The 16012-nt window shown below is 58.1% G+C and overlaps 7 protein-coding genes and 2 non-coding genes across 9 annotated transcripts; 4 read left to right on the top strand and 5 right to left on the bottom strand.

Moving 5' to 3' along the window:
• Positions 1 to 1065: 1065 nt before the first annotated feature.
• On the bottom strand, positions 1066 to 2441 carry MKK02DRAFT_42558 (uncharacterized protein; the record flags this gene model as incomplete). The annotated part of the gene is made up of 6 exons (XM_053092047.1): positions 1066 to 1318; positions 1361 to 1448; positions 1491 to 1661; positions 1694 to 1826; positions 1868 to 2007; positions 2114 to 2441. The coding sequence occupies 6 exons, from the start codon at positions 2439 to 2441 to the stop codon at positions 1066 to 1068; spliced, it is 1113 nt and encodes a 370-aa protein (XP_052947946.1).
• A 122-nt stretch (positions 2442 to 2563) lies between these two features.
• Positions 2564 to 2635, top strand: MKK02DRAFT_t35. Its single transcript has one exon. It is a non-coding gene; the product is annotated as a tRNA-Arg (tRNA).
• A 2245-nt stretch (positions 2636 to 4880) lies between these two features.
• Positions 4881 to 5426, top strand: MKK02DRAFT_42559 (uncharacterized protein; the record flags this gene model as incomplete). Its single annotated transcript, XM_053092048.1, has 1 exon — positions 4881 to 5426. The coding sequence occupies one exon, from the start codon at positions 4881 to 4883 to the stop codon at positions 5424 to 5426; it is 546 nt and encodes a 181-aa protein (XP_052947947.1).
• Positions 5427 to 5486: 60 nt separating this feature from the next.
• MKK02DRAFT_42560 (uncharacterized protein) lies at positions 5487 to 7679 on the bottom strand (the record flags this gene model as incomplete). The annotated part of the gene is made up of 4 exons (XM_053092049.1): positions 5487 to 5903; positions 5938 to 6159; positions 6194 to 7460; positions 7504 to 7679. 4 exons carry the CDS (start codon positions 7677 to 7679, stop codon positions 5487 to 5489), a joined length of 2082 nt encoding a protein of 693 aa, XP_052947948.1.
• A 367-nt stretch (positions 7680 to 8046) lies between these two features.
• Positions 8047 to 9227, bottom strand: MKK02DRAFT_23288 (uncharacterized protein; the record flags this gene model as incomplete). Its single annotated transcript, XM_053086705.1, has 4 exons — positions 8047 to 8466; positions 8509 to 8636; positions 8679 to 8752; positions 8797 to 9227. The coding sequence occupies 4 exons, from the start codon at positions 9225 to 9227 to the stop codon at positions 8047 to 8049; spliced, it is 1053 nt and encodes a 350-aa protein (XP_052947949.1).
• Positions 9228 to 9660: 433 nt separating this feature from the next.
• Positions 9661 to 11049, top strand: MKK02DRAFT_31661 (uncharacterized protein; the record flags this gene model as incomplete). Its single annotated transcript, XM_053088354.1, has 5 exons — positions 9661 to 9900; positions 9943 to 9997; positions 10044 to 10172; positions 10205 to 10978; positions 11021 to 11049. 5 exons carry the CDS (start codon positions 9661 to 9663, stop codon positions 11047 to 11049), a joined length of 1227 nt encoding a protein of 408 aa, XP_052947950.1.
• Positions 11050 to 11317: 268 nt separating this feature from the next.
• On the bottom strand, positions 11318 to 13728 carry MKK02DRAFT_42563 (uncharacterized protein; the record flags this gene model as incomplete). The annotated part of the gene is made up of 5 exons (XM_053092050.1): positions 11318 to 12048; positions 12082 to 12531; positions 12563 to 12667; positions 12700 to 12847; positions 12880 to 13728. 5 exons carry the CDS (start codon positions 13726 to 13728, stop codon positions 11318 to 11320), a joined length of 2283 nt encoding a protein of 760 aa, XP_052947951.1.
• Positions 13729 to 14475: 747 nt separating this feature from the next.
• Positions 14476 to 14793, bottom strand: MKK02DRAFT_31663 (uncharacterized protein; the record flags this gene model as incomplete). Its single annotated transcript, XM_053088355.1, has 1 exon — positions 14476 to 14793. One exon carries the CDS (start codon positions 14791 to 14793, stop codon positions 14476 to 14478), a length of 318 nt encoding a protein of 105 aa, XP_052947952.1.
• Positions 14794 to 15209: 416 nt separating this feature from the next.
• MKK02DRAFT_t36 lies at positions 15210 to 15310 on the top strand. The gene has a single exon. It is a non-coding gene; the product is annotated as a tRNA-Glu (tRNA).
• The last annotated feature ends 702 nt before the right edge of the window (positions 15311 to 16012 follow it).

The raw sequence follows: 16012 nt of genomic DNA on the forward strand, positions 1-16012 counted from the left end.
ATCCAGCAGAACGGGAATGCACAGATATTGCAGATGCTGAGCCGCGCTACGGAGCAGAGTCGGGAGGATTACTTCTATGCGAATCCCGGCGCCCGAGAGTTCTACAGCCGCTTTCTCTCGAGCCCTCGCGCCCACGCTGTCGAGACGACATTCACCCAATCTCCCGCCGCATTATCCCCACCTTCCGTCGAGCCGACGTCGATGCAGCAGTACCTCTTGCAATTGCAAGCTCTTGGCAAACAGTACAAGCAAGCATACCATACCGCACGAGACGCCATTAGCCGCCGCTTGGTGGCTCCGTCGATCGGAGCAAGTGGCGTCGGCGCCGTCTCATCCCTATAGCCAACTCAACACGTCGCTGACATCCCTCAGCCTACGCCTCGCCACAATCTGCCGTCCCGTACTTTCACTACCACAGACGGAAAGGAGCAGACCTTCCTACTCACATACATGCCGCACTACCACAAAGGACTCCGTCTCTGCACGCATCCAATCCACTACGCCCAGAACAGCTGGTCACACTGGCCCGGCACAGACGAGCTCATGACGGTACTTTCCGATCGCTCCAAGCAGTCAGCGGGGTGCTGGTCGACCATATCGCCCAATCAACAGGATCCAGAGGCTGATCTGGGCGCATACCAGCTTACCGACTATGTGTGGGCGTCCGAACAGCCGTCACTGGATACGGTTCTACGACAGATCCGGGATGCTGGCCTGCAGTCCAGCGTGATTCCGATTCCAGCCAAACTTGCCAATTGCACGTACGGCTCTCGAGGCGCCCATTCCGCCAAAGAAATGAACGCCATCTGGGACGGATATGCCTGGCTGCGTGTCGGCCCGATCGATGAGAAGACGGTGATGTGCAGGAGGCACATGACGCAGCTCGCTGAAGTACCTGACCCGGACTGGTTGCGGTCGGATGGAGCATGAGCGGATGATGCTGAGATCAGTGATGAGTGGCGCGTGAGGGGGACATGGATGGGATGTTGTACTATGTTGTCGATGGAGCTTGTAGGTATGGACGTATAATGTGTCTGTCACAGCAGCACGGATCGATACACTTCATCATAAAAGCGACTCTCTGCCTGTCTGAGCTGATCCCATTCCCGGCCCTTTGAGCTCCACCGATCCAGCCGGTTGATCGATATCTCCTCCACCACGCTCCGCCCATTTGCGCTCAATCTCCGCCTCCGCCTTTTGTATATCGACGTCGACGTCATGGATACTACCTGTTCCCCATAGACCGACCATGCTCGGAGGGAGTGGCTTGAGGACGGAGTGAGCGAACAGGTGTTGCCTTTTCTCTAGATCGAAAGCCCTTCAAAGTCAGCCTAGTTGGGAAGGGGCAAGGAGGACCTACCACATGGCTGCTCCGACGCGGTTGGAAATTGAGAGGAAGAGACCGATGATAGGTATACTCTCGAGGAAAGATGCAGCAAAGCCGAAAGCTGAAATCAGTCAATGCCTTACCGTAGTGCGGCTCTACTCACCCCTGTATGCCCATTTACGCTCCTCTACCCAGCGCCATACTTCACCCTGATCCATGCGTTTCACCTCAAAGTATGGCTGGTGCAGATATTCGGCGGTCGTGATGGACCGGAGGAAGGACGTGACGAAGGGGACAATGAGCGGGAGGGTAGGGGATAGCGGAATGAGGAGATCTGGCATCAGCATTGTCGAGGTGTGGACTTACAATGCCTGAGGACGAGCTGAGTCGGCCACCATAGCAGCCAGCTGACCCATCTAGCTTGCTTCTCCCGGTGAGAACCCTTGCCTGTTTCGCCTCGCGCAGCTGTAGGGGGTTGTTGCCATTCTTCGATGTAGCCCTGGAATTAGCAATGGAAAAAAGCAGCTTAGTATAGCTCACCTGAGACCACCAGTCTCCACTCTTTCGCCTGCTCGAGACGGTCAATGCGTATGCCCGGGACCGGGCGAGCTTGAGGTTCTTGTAGACGAAGAAGCGGAGGATTTGGGAGAGTTGTGGGAGGAGGATGAGCAGGTGGGTGTCTGGAGGTCAGCTTTCACTGGGGAGCTCATATCACTGGTCTCTGGTAGCTCGCACATCACAGTAACCCGCCCATAGCGAACTCTTGATGGAGAGCATGCTACTGACAGAGTATTAGATCAACGTCCACGCCCCAGCTCCCGAGACCGACCCATACGCCTCCCCGCCCACTCGCACTCACAGCCCCAGCGACCTTCCTACTAGTTGCACCTCCTAGCCCAAAGAATTTTCCAGGCCCGCCCACAATGAATGTCTTGACTACCCATCGCAGGATACCCCAACTTCCAGCAGCGTATATCGCTCCGACGACAAGGCCTCGCACAGTAGCATGCTTGACCTTGTCAAAGACCGGACCGCGAATGGATGCGTCGGTACAGAGGCGGTATAGCCCCACCAGGGTGTACGCTGGCGGTATATGGAGGAACTCCGAGGGCATGGTTGGTATGCAAGGTGAGGAGAAGTCAAGAAGATTGAACGTGAACCGGGCGATCACAACTACGTCATTGCCTCATTCTCACAGATGTGTTTATATACTATTGAGATCCGCCACAATTTCAAGCTTGCGTAGCGCAGTGGTAGCGCGTTCCCTTCCTAAGGGAGATGTCGCGGGTTCGATCCCCGTCGCGAGTTACTTCTATTTTTGCCTTTGTGCTGGGCCGTCTGGCTATGCATACGGCCGTGATTTTTGCCTCGAGAGGTAGACACGAAGCCGGGCTACAATCTGGCGGCGTTTCCATCAGTTTTGCGCAGGTATAGCGTGATAAAAACGGCAAGACGTGCGAGTGGCGAAGGGGCTTCGAACCTGGCGGCGGGGATTTAACCCGAGACATCTGGGAGATTTTCTCCTGGTGTTGTGTTTGATCGCTTTCTGGCTGATAGGCAGCTAGTGTACATGGAAGTAACCTATAGTCTAGTAGTGTTTCTCCATCCTCTTAGCCTCTTTGTGACATGAAAAATCTGGAAAAGTTTGCGGATGGCAAACTCGCGACGGGGATGGATCCCGCGACATCTATTGTGAATAGCTTGATCGATTACCGTCGTTAGTTGAGGCGTTCGTTAGTGCCGCCGAAGCGCGCCAAAGTTGGACGATCTGATGTTCCATCCCATCTGCGCTGTGGTGCGGATCCAGGAGGCCAGCTACTCTGCATCATACCATGCGCGATGGCCCCAAAGTCTTGAGCCCAGCACGTGACCTTCTGGGAGATGGGAGACCTTTTTCTGTTGTTCACCCCCTCTCAAGTGATGATACCCGGTGACGGTCGTATGCTTCTGTCTTTATCTTGCGCCCCGGGGCGGTTGACGGTAAGCTGGACCATGAGTGGGTACAGTTCTTTTCCACTTGACGGCCTCGGCAGCAGAAGCGGATAATGGCCAAAGGTCGGGTGGCAAAAGGAGGGGCATCATGGATCATGAGTTGAGTGTGGCACTTCTGCTTGTGGCTGTCGAGTAGACATCCGGACAAGGTCGACTTTGGACATACGTGTCCGCGGGTATATGCTTCTCCAACGGGACATGAGCAGTGCTTCTGAGCGTGTGGTTCTGCGCTCCGCATCGCCTCTTATCCTCTATGCTGCCTTCCGGCGCTTCAGCATGCCATGGGCGCCCAAGGCGCGTGGTCGAGTGCACCTTTTATCACCTCCGCCTTCAAGTCTTGCTGGTACGCGTGAGATGCTCGGTGATCCTTTCGATATAGCCAAATCAATGTCCGATTAGGCTGCCCTGACACAGCCTGCCAGTCCGTACTCATGATTCTCTCTTTCTCCTTCGCATTCGCACGACCCATCTTCCCTTCCTACTTGCTATTGTCTCGCTCCAGCTTTCCAGACAACTCTACCCAAACACGTCTGACCATCATGTCATCATACGACAGTACGAGGCTGGGTATCCTGAGGTTCGCGTTGGATCATCCCGTCTCTTTCCTCCTAAGACGGCTCGGCTTTGGCCCATCGCAATCGCGGCAGAGCTCGACTAATCCTCCGAGCGCTCGGACGGGTTACGCAACAGTCCGCCCGACACCCAACTCTGTACATCTTCACCCAATCTATCCCACCTACGGTCCTCCAGCTCCAGACCATACTGACTCCACCTCGCCTTCTCATAGAATGGGTGGCTGGTACAGGCCGGACTACGCATCTACGAATGTAGGTGGACCACCGGGGCCTAACGCCAATGTCTCTATGGTCTACTCAGCGCCAGCCCCGAGCGGTCCGAGTGGGAGTGTCGAGATGCCGAATGCTCCGGAGGCTACTGACTGTTCCAGTCTGGCGTCTTTCGGTGAATGCTGCTGCTGCTGCTGCTGAGAGGCTGATCTATTACACTAGATGTCTTGCCGGAGCGTCGTACAGGGGACCCCAGTTGGAGGAGAGAGGCATATAGGACGTCTATAACGACCTAGAGCATGTACCCGTACCGGTACTACCGCCACTGAAGCAGCAGGTGAGACCAATATGCCACCTTCCCGTTACTTTGCCTTGTCCCACTTACTCGTATCGGCGCGCAGATCGTATAGCGGCGGTACATCGCCGTGAAATCGATTCGCGCAAACCTGGCGGAGGCGCATCTACGCCCTACGATACGGGTAAGATTCCAGCTCAGTGATCGCAGACGACCTGACACGCCCAAAGAAAGACATCTTCAAGGCTGCAACCCCCTACAGGAATTCCCCTTTGCGTTTGCGCTTGGAACATATTTGGCACAGGCTCCGTCTAATGCTCCTTTGGCAAGCGCGACGATGTGTTTCGACTAATCGGGTCCTACTGGTGAGTGTTGAGTCTTGGAGCGATGCCATCACACATCACCATAACCGGCACTACCCCATCCCGTTTCCTCCGCATATACTTGCTTTGCATACCTGCACCTGTTACACTGTTACAACATGCCCTATCGCATCAACAAGGACGATGACTCGAACTGGTTCATGGAAGAGTACGATTCTGAATCACGCCGGGGCTCCTGGAAGACCACCATCGATGAGTTCAAAAGCTGGGCCAGATCGTTACGCACGCGTCCCACCACCTCGTCCCATTCCCATACAGCCACATACACGGCCAACGACCCGTGGAGCTCCAGCAAGGGGAGATACTCTACCCATCAGTCTGGTGATTACACCACCAATGAGGAGACAACCTCTTCCCATACACAAGGGGAAACAAAGACATCTGCTCGGGCACGATTGCGCAAGAAGCCCAAGCCCGAGTCGGGCGCCTCCCGCAGCCACGACGAGGCTACATCAGGCTCGCAGTGGCTCTTCTCCGAGTTAGCCGAGACTCTGTGCCCGAAAAAAGACATCACAGGCAAATCAGAAGCGACTATCAGGAAGGAGACGTTCAGTCGTAGAGCGAAAAAGACGGTGTACTGGACGGGAGTGTGGGCGACTTTGCCGATCTGGGGGTCTTTGGCCCTCGTTGGAGCGCTGCCGTAGATTCTCATATCAGATGCATGCGCTTGGGTGTCTGTAAGTGCCCTCAATAGACAGGCATGATCAGCTGTACGCGGGCGGGCCGCCACCTGCCCCTGCAGGCGCGCCTCCAAAGTACCCAGGCGGCGCCTCCCTCCCCTCTCCCGCCTCAATCGGAGGTGGCGGCGTGACGGCCCCACCGCTCATCTCCCCTGCTGCCCTTTGCGCACCCAGCAGATCCAGACTCTGACCGTGCGATCCCCGCCTGACCGCCGCCCCGACACCCGTCCCGCTCGCTTGGGCCGCTTCGGACGCTGCGAATGACGGGGGCGATACGTCATGCGATGCTGTACCGGGCGGGGCGAGGCTGGAGTGGGGTGGTGGTGGGGATGGCGAGAGGGGATGAGGCGCGACGCGATACCGACTGGAGGGGTGGATCGACTGGGTGAATGTGGGAAGAGCGGGGAGGGAGGGTTCGTCGATCCCTGGAGGGAGATCATCCTGGCTGTCAGCTCTACCTCGAGCAAAAGCTCACCTGGAGATCGATCACTCGGGTCCCCTCGCCTAGCCCTAGCTGCTCCATCAAGGCCATCCCGCCCGCCCCTCCGACGGGTGCACTCAGACCCAGCCGGGCCGCCAGTCCGCCAGCAAGGTTGACATCCTCATCATCCGGATGTGGTGGGTCCATGCTCCCAGACGCGCCGAACGAGGCAGATACGCTAGGTGGAGCGACCGAAAAGGTTTCGTATCCATCATACTGCTGGTCAGCTGGAGCCACTATGAGAACTCACCTCGACCCATGTCCCGAGTTCCCCTCCTAGACTTCCCCTTCGTCCGACCGCTGTAGTTCTATCCTCTAAATCTGGACCGCTCAGATCCTCTGCACCGCCCATGGCCGGTGAGCCCGATGCCGCCTGACTCTCGAGGAAGGTAGGCAGTCCACCTCCACTGCTCGATCCGCCCGTATCTGGCACCATCGGAGCCTGACTTGTACTCGGTCCCGCCTCGTCGAAGCCTGGTGGTCCATCGTGGTCTGCCGGTCGATATGTCCCCACCTCACCGACCCTATCTCGCCCTTTACGCCTATACGCCTCTTTCGCCCATTCCTCCTCGCTCATCTCCACCTCCCCGTCTGCGTCCTCCTGCCCACTGACCGCTCTCGGCACTCTCCACGCTCTGGGCCGTATATCTATGCTCTGCTCCACGACAAAATCCCGCATCTCCTCTGGCGCCACCTCGGCCAGCGCGCCGAAACCGAGGCTGACGCGGACAAAGAAGGTGACGGTGTGATACGGGGCGCTCATAGAGACTTCGCCCCATGTTTGGTCGACGGTCGATCCGAGCTGTGCGGTGGGGAGGGTGAAGAGGACGCGTAGAGGGGGATGGGCGGAGCCGGGGTAGCGCAGGGATTTGCCGGAGGCGTGCAGGAGTGTGAGGTGTTCCCGTGTTTCGCCTGGGGAGGTGGATGAGCCGGCGCCAGGGACGTGGATATGGACAAGCCGATATAGCTCCACCCGGACCCGCCTGAGCGCGCGGAGTGACGCTTTGGGGTCAGGCTGGGTAGCCAGATCCGCTACCGCCTGTCGTTGCCGTTCCTTTGGCCGCAGCTCAACGCCGAGGCGGAGGAGCGATCCGAGCCTGGGTGACGGGTCTTCGACGAGTAGTCGGGTAATGACGCCCATCTTGTCGAGTACAGCCTCGGCTTCATTTCCCATCCCTTCCTCCGTCTCTTCGACTTGAGGAGTCCCCTCAACCTGGATATCCTCGTGCACGTCGCCCGAAGCGAGAGAGAGGGTGACACGGAGCCACCATTTGATTTCGCCTTTCCGGACCTCGGAGAGGTTGAGTGTGCCGGGAAGACCTCTAGAGCTGGGTGTGTCGGACGACGGGGAGGGGAGGGATATGGAGAATTGGTGGACGGCAGGAAAGGAGGTCGAGGAGGAGGATCTCGATGTGGATGATGCGAGGGATGATGGCCAGATAACTTGGTCTGAGAACTCGTGTAGCTCGATATCCGGATGATCAGGGAGACGATTGACGAGATACAGCTTGACGGATCTGCCCTTCAGCGTTGAACCAATGACGCTTTGATGGGACTTACAAATGCTTCACACCCCTTTGCCCTCCCTGCTCTCCTAGACCCTTAACAAACACCTCGCCCTGGACTGACGGGCCGCAGAAGAAGCTAGCAGCGTCCGGCAGAGGCGCTACCATGATCTGCGGCTGGGATGCAGCATAGTCGGGAGGCGGCAGCGCGCCTGTCGTGGAGACAGCCATTGTTGATGTGACAGGGTCCGTGGGTACCTCGGCCTGGCCTGGCACAGTGCGTCAGGAAGCGACGGGATTGGCGCAGCCGCAGAGGGTAGCTTGTGACACGAGTCTCGGAAGTCCAAGGCGGACAGACCTGGTGATAGATAGATATGTGAGGTGTATGGAAGAAGCAGAAAGGAGTCTGCGGCTCAAGCGAGGAGTTGTTCCAGCATTCCTTGGGTGGAGGTACAGGTGAGCAATTGCAGCCCGTGAGGCCATGAGCATGATGCACGAGCGATGAAGATGGAGATCGAGACTGGGCCGAGCACGATTTACCAAGGACCTATGCATATCGCAATACAAGACCAACATGACCATCCACACCTGAGCACGCCTACTTGATCCTCTTGAGCCTCTCGGTGTTCTGCCCCACCGCAAACTCGAGATCCTCCGTCTTGCCCGTGACCCGCCCCAGACGTTGGTTCTGACCCGTCACCTCGTCCCCCATGGCCGTCGCGAGCTTCTTAAGCCGCTTGGTCACCTCGTACGTCTCATCCAGGTTCTCGTCGAGCTCATCCTCGAGCTCGTCGTCCGACGCGGTCGCTTCGACCTGGTACTTGGCCCGAGCGTCCTTGCGCGCCTGCGACTCTCCGGGGAGGGGGACGCGCGCGGTAGAGCCGCCGTAGTCGGGTCCAGTGGCCGCACCGAGTCGCTGCCGCGTATCGGAAATGTCGCCGATGGCCTTGTTGCGGTCGGCACGCTCGTTGAGGTGCCGCTCGTTGATCTTGTTTTCTTGCGCTTGGCGTTTGCCCTCCTGAGATGTCAGCCGAGTCTAAGGGGGGGACTAAAGACTGACCTTGTTCCAGACCACGACGGGGCGGAAGATACTCTTGTTGAGCTGTTTGAGCTCGGCCGCCTTGTCCTCGGCACGCAGGTTGTTGGCTTTGGCCATGTCGAGGTAGCGCTCCGAGTTGGCAATGCGTTCTGCCAATCAGCAGTGGTCTCAGCGGTGAGGGAGTAGCATACCGGACTGATCGGCCAACTTGGCGACGGTTCCCCTCGCGGTCTCCTCCGCCTCTCGAGCCAGCCTCAACGCGTTTCTAAAAGTCAGCTCAGCACACTTTGAATGTAGAGAACGACATACCGGGTACTGGCCAAACTGTCCTGCTTGATACCCCTCATCTCCTGCTTGATCCCCTCAATCTCTTCATCTTCATCAAAGTCCTGCTCCTGCTCCCTCCCCTCGTACCCATACTGCCTCTCCGGCTTGGGCTTGGCCGGGGAGGTATAGCCAGCAAAGAGCTCGTTCCGCGCCGCGTCGGCCGGATTGGGCGCATCCCGAGCATACGGGTTGCCACCTCCGCCACCGCCACCCGAGGTGGCATAAGGGTCGGGAGCGCCGCGATTCGCGTACGGATCACCACCGCCTCCGCCTCGGGACTGTGACGAGGCGTAAGGGTCTCCTCCGCCGCTGTAGTTTTGGGAGGCCCCGCTATTGGCGTACGGGTCAGGCTTTTTGGGGTCGGCCTGTACAGGCGGGATGAGGTTCTCCTTCTTGCGCTTGAAGAATGACATGGTGGTGGTTGGTAGCTGAAGCTGGAAGGGGGTAGGCGTGAAGCGTGGAAGAGTAGAGTTGACAAAGCAAGGACGTGTCAGGGAAAGGCTTTGGTTGAGTTTAGGAGCAAAGGGGTTGGAAGAAGCGGGTTCGAGACGAATAGCCTTCTTTCTGACGCTGTGATGGGTGACCGAGCTTGGCGGAGTCTGTGCTAGGAGATGAGAGACAAGCTGAGTGTATTGAGTGCGGAACGAGGGAGGTCTTAGCGCGATACACCTTGCAGCGCGAGCAGCTCGAGGCGGTGGAGCGATGACGTACAGCTACAGCGACAGCCAGGCCCGTGCGTACTTCAGGCCACCGTGGGAAAGTCAATCTCCCCCACCCAGCCTGACTTTGACTTTGCAATGACAGCCACAACAGCAAGCTTTCACATATCCTCCTAGTACACCTACAATGTCTGCCCTCCCCTACGATGCCACTCCGCCACCATCCCCTCCTCACCCCTCAGAGGAAATGGCGGTAGATCCAGCCATACCCGACGCGCTCGACAGACCTCTGGACGAGTTCCAGCCGGCCGTCCCTGCCCATGTAGCGGACCTCATGAGCAGGATGTCACACGGCAAGGTGTACCTCCTGGAGGATAGCCCGGCGGTGATACATCTGGATGGAGAGGCGAGGGCTATGCGTGACCCAGTGGGTCATTCGGCCTTCTGCAAGATCAGAGCTGACTTGTAGCGCATCGCAGCGCTCGCGGAGCAGCTGGACGAGCACGATCCCACCGAATGGCTGAGTAAGCTGTCGTGTCCCTTGACTGTAGTAGCACAACTGACATGCAGATGTCGTATCTGCCTCGGCCCCATCGGCAATACGGCATAACGCCCTCTACCTCCGGTCAGATCTCATCAAGCACCTATCCACAAGCAAGATCTTTAGCTGGGTCACCAGCATGGGTACCACCGTCATGGGTATGTCATCAAATTGACTGTGCTGATCTCAGGTATTGAATGGCTGAACGACACCTCCCTTCACCTCCTCTTCCCTTCCCCTTCAGCCTCGCTACTCGCCCTCACCATCCTTTCCAAAGCCGGCTTTGACCCGGCCGAAGGGGACGACCCTCTTCTCGAGCGCTCTGCGCATTCCTTCCCGCCCTCGCTATTCGCGCAGGTAATAGCGGAGAATATGCCCAGCAAGGCCGGCGAGGAGCTACTCGGCGAGTCTACCGAGACCGACGGGGTCAAGCGGAGAGGACGCGGCGGGTTCCGAAGCGGCACCGCGATGGACTCGTTGGCCGAGTCGTCCGTATCAGCGCCCGAACCCGCGGCGATGACGTTTTTGGAGGGTGTCGACCCACACGCGCGCGTGACGGTCCGGTTCGCCGTCGAGGGGGACAAGCAGCTGCGGCAGGACGCCAAGACGTCCGAGTGGTACAAGCGGCACGGGCGGAGAGCGGGCAAGGAGGTGGCAGAGACGAAGCGGAATAGTCCGTATGCGCGATCATGGAGGGATGAGGAGCAGGAGGTGATGGGTTGGACTGGAGGTGGGGAAGGCGGAGAGGGGAGGGATCTGGCGAGGAGATTAGGGAGGGGTGGGGGCCAAAGGGGAAGAGGAGGAAGAGTAGCGAGTAGGGGAGCAGCTACTGCGGAGGATTTGGATGCGGAGTTGGTGCAGATAAGAGGTGGCGATGACAGTGGGAGCAGGAGAGGTGGGGGAGGAAGGGGCAAGGGGCGAGGAGAGCGGCGACCACCAAGAGGGAAAGAAGATCTGGATAAGGGTGAGTTGCCAGTCAGCGCGGGAGGATTAGCTGATTCCGCAGAGCTAGACAATATGTTCTCTGGAGCGTAACCTGAGCGGATGGGCTGTATGCCGAAGAGCCAGGGGGGGATAGGCGGGAGAGTGACGATCACGAGGATGAGAAATCTTGGCGTAAGTCTCCTGCGAGACTTGTGCTGACCCCAGTGCTCCGCGGTGCATAGTACATGTCGACTACCTTGACTGTATCGAGTACATGTTTGCATCCCGCAAGATTCCCAAAATCACTAGATATATACAAGATGTTCTAACCAATCTACACAATCTGATGCGAGTACGCTGATATTTCTGATACTCGATCCTAATCCCCACCCTGACTTGACTCTGCAAACGCCGCCCCGACCGTTCTGGGTCTCCTTACATTCCTTGGCGGGTCCGACCTCGCGCTGTTGTCGCTTGACGACTCGTTATTGGTGATAGGCGAGACGGTCGAGTTGGACTCTGGTGTCGGTGCCGCCTGACTACCCTCTCCCGATCCGCCTTCCATCCCCTTGTTGTCCGCCTCGTCATCCCAGAACAAATCATCCAACTCCTCCGCATGCGGCGCAAAGGCCGAGAATGACACGCTCCGATCCGTCCATCCGCCCGATTCGACCGAGAGTGCCGTAGAGGGGAAGGCGGAGGATGATACATGGCGAGGGACGCTGTGCGCCTGGGGCGAGAGTTGGCTGGAGACGTAGGAGGAGGAGGAAGCGAGCCTGTTCGAGCCGCTGGATACCTGCCGGAAAGGGATGGCGTCGACAGCCTGGGCGGACCATGGCTCGACAGGAGAGAGGGGCTGGTTGGAGGAGAGGAAAGGTCCGCTGGAGCTGCCGGCGTCGAGCGGAGAGGTGACTGATGAGCCCGCACCGGGCGTTCCGGGCAGGTGCGAGTAATTGTAATACGGCACCTGGATATAGTTGAGGGAGGAGTCGTAGACCGGCTGCAGCGGCTGGTCGGGGTACGCCAGGGCCTGGCTCGCCTGCCAGTCTTGCGCGATTTGCTCGGCGATCGAGGTGGACAGTTCCACTTGGTTGGGGTACGTGGGATACGCTAATGATCAGCTGATACTAGACCTTGACTCACATCCTAGCTCTGACCAAGCTTGCATCGCTTCGTTTGACGTCGAGTCCCAGTGATTCGTCGTATCCTCCGTCTCCTCCTCGACAGAACACCATAGCGCCGCCAGCGCATCGGCACCGGCGTCCATACCCTCTGACAGCGGCTGCAACATGTCCATGCTGAACTCTTCGCCGCTGAGGGGAATGGGCTCGAAGATGAACGGGACGGCGTATGCGGGGCCAAGATCGGGGATCTCGGTCCAGGTGGGGTAGAGCGCCGGGACGGGAGGGATCTCTGCGGCGGGTGCGGGCGGTGCAGGGTTCTGGTGGTGATAATTAACCTCGAGTGGCGGAGCGGGTAGAGGAGGAGGCAGAGAGGAGTGGGCGTAGTGAGTGCTCGGCGCTTGAGACTCGTTGGCGAGGGATGGAAGGGAGTCTCTGGGCATCGGGAAGGGGTACATTGAATAATGCGGTTCTAACATCAGCTTAGCCAAAGCGTGACATACCTTCTTTAGGCTCCGCCACTGATCCAGACCTTGTCCGAGACATGTCCGCACCGTACGGGGTCGACGCGGGTGCCTTGCGGCGTGTCTTTCGCTTGACTCCAGGTTCTATCATCAGCTCAATCGCCAATCGTACTCACGCCCTGCAGCCGCATGCCTCTCCACAAGCTTTTCGGCCTTCTTTTGCTCCTTGACTTCCGCCCTCTCCCGCTCGCGCTGCTCCCTCAACCGCACCTTGTCGGCCTTCTTCATCGGCTGAAACTTGTAGTCGGGGTACTTTTGCATGTGCTACCATCAGCTCTGGTCAGACGATGACTCACCTCTCGCTTTTGCACCTGACTCTGCAGCTCGTACTGCTTCTTGACGACCGGCTGCTCCCTCGCCCACATCATACTGATCAACTTGCTGACATCCGCCTGGGGAATACCTCTCCCCGTCTTGCCCTTGCCCAAAGTGAGCATCCCCGCCGTAGGCTCCTTGGACCCCTTCTTTGGCTTCTTCTTCTTGACCTTTTTGATGGGTCCCTCGCCCCCGCTGGTAGTATTCCCATCATCCGCGCCCGACTGCTCATTGCTAGAGATGCCTGACTCGGCCATGACCGCATCGAGGCCGGGAAGATGCTGGCCGTTGGCGATAGCGCGGAGCATATCCGAGCGGTAGATGATCCACGCGTTGGGCGGACGACCTGGCGGTTTGTTTAGTTTTGACGGGGACGCCTGGGTCGTGTCGGTAGAGTAGACAAAGTGTTTCAGTGTCTCCGAGTCGGTGTCTGGGTCGACGATGGCGGGTGTCTGAGGAGGGGGAAGGGGGTAGGGTTGGGAAAAGTAGGTATTGGTGGGGTAGCTGGAGGGATAGTAGCTGAAGCCGTTCGAGCTGGATCCAGAGGCGTACTGGGGAGGGGAGAAGGCGGGCTGGGGGTGAGGGGTACCGGCGAGAAGCCGGGGGTCCATCCAGCCGGGAGAGTTGGTCGAGCCGCTGGGGTCGGTATAGAAGGAGGGGTCGGATGGGCGGGGCATCATCATGGGCCGCGTATGTGAGGGTGGAGGGCGCATCTCGTCCGCCGAAGAGTAAGGAGGGGTGGTGGATTCCGGCTCTCGAGGATACGACATGTTGGGCCGGATACCGATAGGACGGGAAGAGTGACGAGGGCTCGAGTTGACGCTCGTCATGGTAGCGGCCAAGATGGTAGGCTAGAACCACCGGCCGCGCTTCGCGCTGATCTGTGTGGGAGTCGTTCAACCCGGTCCAGCCGGCGAGTCCTGCGATATCGATAAGCCTGGAACGGGGTGAGACAGTGGAGGTGGCGGGTTGTCTCTGATGCGAAGGGATGGGCTATTCTGTCGAGCGATGAGGGTGTATGAGGTGTAGTTGAGCGAGGGAGGGGGACAAAAGACTTTTGCACCGTCAATCCGAGACAGCGCGCCCCTAAGGTTGGATCAATACACACAACTTGCACACACAACCCCTCCTTTCGCCCCTGCATGTGGCACTCGACAGCCACACTCGCTTACAGCAAGATCCGCTCCACTCACCAAGTTGTATCGAGCTGAAACAAGATCTACCCCGTGCAGGCACCGAGTCGCCTAGCGCCGTCTCCGAGTGTCTGGCGGCCGAGAGTGAAACTACAGGGGAAAGCTGGTATGTGAGGATGAGTGAGAAGAGGTTCAAGTGGCCTCATATCGCTGTACGCCTCTAGCTATAGTGATAACACCGGAGACCGAGTTCGACCCACACACATACCCACGAATGCGGAGTCCGTCCTTCCCCACCCTCCACTGCCGAGCGCGAGAGCCGAACCGAGGCCGCGTGCCGATCTAGAGCGCCACCGAAATCCTCAGAAGCATATGCGTCTAATGGTAACTCAGGGTACCCGTAGGCTGTCATCTCCAATCTGCAATCAGAGGCAGAATTGACGGCTAGATATCAGTTGCGAGCTGTGGTGGCGCCGCGGCGGGCTTGGCCAGCTGAGACCTTCCGGGGCTAAAAATCTTCGATGACCCAATCAAACGTAATGGCATCAAAAGAACAAAAGGCGCCCTTGCTTCTCTACCAACTATCGAAAGCTTGGCCCGTAATTTGGGCACGGCTGATACGCGGAGCACTTCCGCCGGAGAGCGGGGGAGTTGCGGAGGGTTGCGGACACCACAGGAGCCGCTGGATGGGGTCAGTGCCGCGGACGAAAGCAGGAGAGCCGAGAGGAGCCGAGAGGTAGACAGAGGTAAATGTCCGCCCATAGGTGTCCACCTATGAGCAATGGAAGTGGTCTCTGGGAATCAGATCTGTCGGATCGTGGAACACTTCGCTTAGCCTTCATCAAGGCCATTTGCCCACGCGCCAATCTTACCTGACGCAACCTCGGAATTTGATTGACGCCTTCCCATCGGCCGTACGCGTGCCTGGCCGTGCTTGCTGCTTATTGCGGCGCGGCGCATCAGCGGTATATCCAACTTATATCCAGCGTATATCCAGCATGTATTCTATCGATCTCAATACTGCTCTGCACAGGAGAAGACAGGAGAGCGGCTCGACGACAGAAACCAGCGGGCTCTTCGGCGCTTCGGCGAACGACACTCGTTCGATACGCAGTGACCTCCTGGTGAGTTGTTCTGCAAGCGGATTATACATGTAAATACCAGAAGCCTTTCACCAATCTTCACTAGTATATTGGCTAGTATATATCCCTCTCATTAGAGAGTTGAACCCTAAAAAGTTGGCGCGGATAAGAGCAGGGTTCGATTCCCTGGTGGAGAATTTCTTTTTGTCTCGACGCCTCTCTGCATGCATGCATCGGCTTGCTTTTTGCATGAGACGATAGCCAAGACGCCGGAGCATCGTCTGGAGGTGGAAGTAACAGCGTGGCATGCGTGATGCGTGAGAAATCGGTAGTTGAATGCGGAGGACGGAAGGCGGGTCGAGTGTGGCGGTCTGGGGAGACGGTGCTCCTGTCGGCTGTGCCACTCTGACATGGGCTCAAATGCGTCTGGGGTGTAGCCAGGATGCTAGGCTATCGCACAGGAGCAACTCTGATCATCTGTGGTGCCTGATGCATGCTGTATCGGTAGTACGGCGCGCCGGGACGGAATGCGGGATGAGTGTGGCGTTTAGCCGTCGAGGTCGTTCAAGACGTCAAGTGCATGTATGGTGTCGCTTTGAGCGCGTATCGATAGTCAAGAAGCCTGGTATCTTCTGGGAGCAGGAGTAAGAGCGTAGCATGGAGGACGCATGAGGAAACGGCAATGTGGTGCGGAGGACGAGAGTCGGATCAGATGTGGCGGTTTGGGCAGACGGCGCTCGTGTTGACTGTACTACTCTGGCATGAGCTCACAGACGTTTGAGTGTAGCCAGGACACTAGCCTATCGTACCATACATGACACAAGCTTCTGTGGTCTCTGATGCATGCTGGATCGGCGATATGGTGAGCCGGGACAGGGTGCGGCACGAGCTCGGCGCTA

Source organism: Dioszegia hungarica (genome assembly GCF_025882075.1).
Source record: "Dioszegia hungarica strain PDD-24b-2 chromosome Unknown MKK02contig_6, whole genome shotgun sequence".
In the NCBI taxonomy this organism is placed as follows: Eukaryota; Fungi; Basidiomycota; class Tremellomycetes; order Tremellales; family Bulleribasidiaceae; genus Dioszegia; species Dioszegia hungarica.